General features: G+C 25.3%; 1 protein-coding gene across 2 annotated transcripts in view; it reads left to right on the top strand.

The window, feature by feature from the left end:
* The window catches only part of LOC102681501 (Bardet-Biedl syndrome 4 protein homolog), a 5,623-nt gene extending 1,083 nt beyond the window's left edge, over positions 1-4,540 (top strand). Inside the window, exons 4-10 of one of the 2 annotated variants that reach the window (XM_006613966.2) lie at positions 69-163; positions 343-505; positions 1,266-1,419; positions 1,948-2,070; positions 3,235-3,406; positions 3,919-4,112; positions 4,190-4,540. In XM_006613966.2, coding sequence (XP_006614029.1) covers positions 69-163; positions 343-505; positions 1,266-1,419; positions 1,948-2,070; positions 3,235-3,406; positions 3,919-4,112; positions 4,190-4,291 — 1,003 coding nt within the window. In that variant the 3' untranslated portion in view covers positions 4,292-4,540. The remainder of the gene's footprint in view (positions 1-68; positions 164-342; positions 506-1,265; positions 1,420-1,947; positions 2,071-3,234; positions 3,407-3,918; positions 4,113-4,189) is intronic. The other variant, XM_031509606.1, reaches the window with a different exon arrangement.
* Positions 4,541-5,051: the final 511 nt, after the last annotated feature.

Genomic DNA, 5,051 nt, shown 5'->3' with positions numbered 1-5,051 from the left:
TAAATAGCAAGTATTAATTCTTTATATCAATAAATATTAATATTATTTAATAATATATAATTTGACAGTTTGATAATGGGTAATCATAAACGTGCAATTGACGCGTATTTGGAAGCTGAAAAAATATCGAATATATCAGATTGGGAGATTTATTTTAATTTAGGCATGTATTAAATTTTTTCATTAAATTTTTTATAAGTAATATAATATAATATATATAAATATTAATTATATTATAATATAATATATATATAATATAAATATACAAAAATTGAATATATAGTAATATAATAAGAAAAATATTAAATTTCTTAGTTTTAATTGCTAATTTTTATTTTTTAGGCGAATGTTACATGAAATTGAATCAGATATATGAAGCAAAAAAATATTTAAAAAGATCGATCGAATTAACGAAAAATGAACTACCTTATATTGCACTTGCCAGACTTTGTCTTTTCGAAAATCATGTTACAGAGGCACAGAACGCTTATACAACTGCTCTTAGGTATTATATATTTATTTTTTATTTTAATATATTTTATGATGAACATCTCATCTTATTTCACAAACATCTTGCGCGTGCAGATTTAATTCTTCATCGTTGCGAGATTATTGTCTCGAATGTTCTTGTTTACGATGTAATACTTTGGAGTATTATATTCTACCTCTTATTACAAATTCTAACTATAGATTCCAGATTAAAAAAATGCAAAGTTAACAAAAACGACATAAGATAATAATTTATTATTGATTAACATGTTACTTTTTTTCGTATATTTGAAACATATTAATTGAATTTAAAATTTTTTTATGAAAATTCGCTGTGCCCAAATTTTTAAAAATATTGTTACTTTTGTTTTATTGAAATGTATTAAAATATCAATTATTTAATTTTTTTAAAACAATTATATAATATTTTTTTTATAATTTTATTATTTTGATCAATTTATACTTTTCTTCAAATATGATTAGATAAAAGTTAATAAAAGAAATTATCTTAAATTCAAAAATTATAAAATAATATAATCTTTTATTCCGCTAAAAGAAGATTCTGAAATATTCGAATGATTCTAAAAATAATATAAATAATATAATAATATAATAATATGATTCTAAAAATAATATTCTAAGAATAATTCGATTCTAAAAATTGATTAGGTTATTGAGAGATAAAAATACCTTATTGAGAAATTTTATCTACGGATAATCATAAAATTTCTGCAAATATTCTTTTAAAAATTTATCTCATTTCTTGGTTCTTTTAGCGAAAATCCTGAAAGTATAGAAGCTGCAACTGAATTAGGATTGCTCTATCTTAAAATTGGTGATGTTCAACGAGCATTCCAACAATTTGGTACTGCAATCGCCCATTCTCCAAATTATGCCAAGGCAATTCTTCCAATAGCTTACATAATCCAAGTAAATGTATTTCTATATATTTTTAAATATATCGATTATGATATTACTTCGAATGTGGAATTTTTTCTATATTAAACAATTCATTTTAAGATTTTTATTTCTCTTATCTTTACTTTCTTATCTTTATTTAAGATAAAACATTTATATCTTAAATATTATGTTAAAGTTTAAACAAAAAGAATTTGATGATAAAAGTTTTGTTTTATTAAGGAACTTGATAAAAGTACTTGAGAATCATCTTTGCACATCTTTTGCATATTTATAAATAATAAACTTGATAGAAAATTTAGATTTCTTATAAAGGATTTTTCTATTGAAAAGAAAGATTTTCTTTCGTTTATCTATAATTTATTCGTCTTTGCACTGGCATGAATAAAGATGTGAAACGAAATGAGTTTTTACAGAGCAAAGTGTTTGTGTAAAGCATGGCCAGTATTTCAATAATATTTTTTAAGAATTTAATTAAAGATAAGCAATGCTTTAAAATTCATTTTATTTGACAATTAATATATTCATTATACTTTTCAGAATCACCAAGAATATGATGTTGCATTGTCGAAGTATAAACAGGCAGCGCAATCAATTCCAGAATCGTATGCTTTATGGAATAATGTCGGAATGTGTTTTTACGGCAAGCAGAAATTCGTTGCTGTAAGTATATTTATAATATAATAATATATAAATTTAATTTTTTACACAATTCTTATTTTGTTACATTATATTTATATAATTTAAGTAACATAATTTAGGTTATTAAAGCTTAAAGAGCTTTAAGAAAATTCACAGCAAAAAAAAAAATTATAATATTTAATAATATAACATTGTGACAAACTGTTTATATTATTCAAATACAATTCACAATGTTTGTAAAAATTAAAAGAGAAAAAATTGTAACTTTTTTCTTGAGAATATAATATTTTTCTTTATTCTTGAGAATATCTATGTACGTATATTATCGAATTTAATGACGATAATTAATTAATGATATCTGTACTAGACGGAGTTTCAGAATAATGACTAGGACGCACTTGCGACCCAAAAGAACTTAATTAAAGACTTGCAATGTAACCGTTGTAGTCGAGGCGAGAGAAAACTAGAATGAAAATAATGTGCTGAATTATTTACTAATGCAGAACCTGGACTGCTATCGAGAAAACACTTAAAATATATTATGAGCATATTTAATCGAAATTCGATTGAATATCAATAATCGAGAAAGAAATATATTTTTTATTTCTTTTGAAAGAAAAGCAAAAAAAAAAAAAAAAAAGAAAAAGATTAAAACATACCACATCATCCAAAATATAAGAATTTATTTTTTTTTTTTAATATAATTTAACAAAAGCTTGGGAAAGAAATATTTATCACGACAAATCTTTTCCTTTCAATTATTCTGATACAGAAAGAAATTTTCTTTTTTATTTTTTATCGAAATATTACTATAAATAGAATTAATCTACAGATATTATTAAATATTTCTATCCCGATAATAGAGAATTCTGCGCTTAGAATCCAACAAACATACATGAACCAGAAATTTCTTAATTTACTTCGCTGTTATCGTAGTTGAATGGACTCAGACTTTGAAATTAAATAAATCAAACTTAGAACTTAATTTTAGCTACTTTATCGTCGATAAGAAGATGGATTTTTTTCGATGTAGAAGAATTAAAACAAGTGTTTTTCTCGATTGAATAATTAATAATCGAATATTTATTCTGTCGTATTTCGACCAATTTTTGATTAATTCGATTGCTAATTCGATTTCCAATTTTGATAATTAATTTTCATTATTATATTATTAATTATTTTCAGGCTATTAGTTGTTTGAAGAGAGCTCATTATCTCAATTCCATGGCTTTTTTACCCGCTTATAATTTGGGTATGGTTTTTTTGACTACCGGTCAACCAGCCTCGGCCGCAATTTATTTGTGCGCTGCGATTACTGCTGATCCAAAAAATTCAATGCCGTATCTTCTACTTGGAAGTAAGGTTTCTTTTATATATATAATTCCTTTGAAAAGCATTTCAACTCTCAATTAGAAAAGATATTAGGAAAAAGACCAATTCTAATTTCGATAAAGAATAGTTAAATAGGATAAAATTTCTTTGAAAGAGAAATATAGATTATTTTATTCTGTAAATATCCTATGGCAAATAGATAAATGTAGATTTGCATGATGTATACACATCACAAAAGAACTAGAATACACTTAAAGTCAGCCTTTGATTTCAAATTGATCTTATTTAATTTAATGAGTCACCTTTTATCTTCACGTTTATCAAATATTTTCTTAATGGAAAATTCTTCTTAATAGTAATAGCAAATGTCCACATTTTTATAATAAGACGACAATTATTTTTACAATGATAAAAGATATGTCGTTATTGTGTTATTGTCGAGTATAAGAAATTCTAACCATATCCATTCCTCTTCTTTTTCCATTGTCACTCGGCGTAACAATGAATGATATTAAAACGCTGAATCGTTTGTTATAGTCGCTTTGAAACGTCTAGACGACTTGGAAGGTGCGGAGAAAGTATTGCAAAAAGCTCATGCTCTTTCACCGCAAGATCCCTTTGTATTAATTAATTATGCAGTAATATTGGAGGCACAGGGTAAGGAGAATATGGCGGCCGAACTTCTGTCTGCGTTGAATGATATTACGGCGGTGATTGACGTAGATGCGCAGGCAAGTATTTTATTTTCGACATCGGGGAGAATGAAAATTATTTCGCGTTAATATCTTGTCTATATTTGCTGTGGTAGATAACACAGACGGCAAAGAAATTGTCGATGAAACTTCAGCAAGAAAGAGTAAACGGTAAAGAAGAGGAGGAGACGAGGGTACTTAACTCGGACGAAGTTTAAAACGGATTATCTTTTTCTTGAAATCAAAGACCTTGCTCTAAAAAACTTGTTTAATCTTTCGTGTGTATCAAATTTTTTCATTATTTTTACTTTAAATGAGGATATTATGAATTAGCTTATTATAATTCTATAAAAGAATATTCCAACAAAGATGTAAATAACAATGTATACGTAATATTGAAATAATGAAAATGGAAATAAAGAAATATAAATTAAAAAGAACGGGCAGAAACCAAGAAATTAAAGGTATAAAAATATGAATTTATTATTTCACTGAAAAAGTTTCAAATTTTAAAATGAATTTAAAATTTATAAAAATGTTTTTTACAGATGATGAAAATAATTTTATCCTGTATCAAGTGCATTTTTCCAATAGACTAGGTTTCTTCTTTTTTCTTTCTCATTATCTACTGAATATTTTGTCGTTTAGTCTTGCTCGTTTCGCGTTCCACGTGTCAAGAGCCAGTTTCCTCATTAAGTTTTTTCGGATAACGCTACATTAACTCGTAATACTTATAATTCCAACGGTTTTAAAAATATCAAGGATTAATATTGCTTCGTTCACGATTTATTGTTTAAAGATTATTAACGATTATTGTTATTAATGATTTGTCTTTAAGAATCATTAGGTTATCTTTTGTTTGACTTATATAAATACGACATTCTTTATCAAGTTTCACCTTCACCTTTCCTTATAAGGAATTATTCTGTAACATTTTCATTGAATCGTAATACGGAAATGAGCATATTAAGGAAGTAA

Source organism: Apis dorsata, unplaced genomic scaffold, assembly GCF_000469605.1.
Source record: "Apis dorsata unplaced genomic scaffold, Apis dorsata 1.3 scaffold_165, whole genome shotgun sequence".
Classification (NCBI taxonomy): domain Eukaryota; kingdom Metazoa; phylum Arthropoda; class Insecta; order Hymenoptera; family Apidae; genus Apis; species Apis dorsata.
The sequence above is the reverse complement of the archived record's forward strand: the minus strand, read 5'-3'. Positions and strand labels throughout refer to the sequence as shown.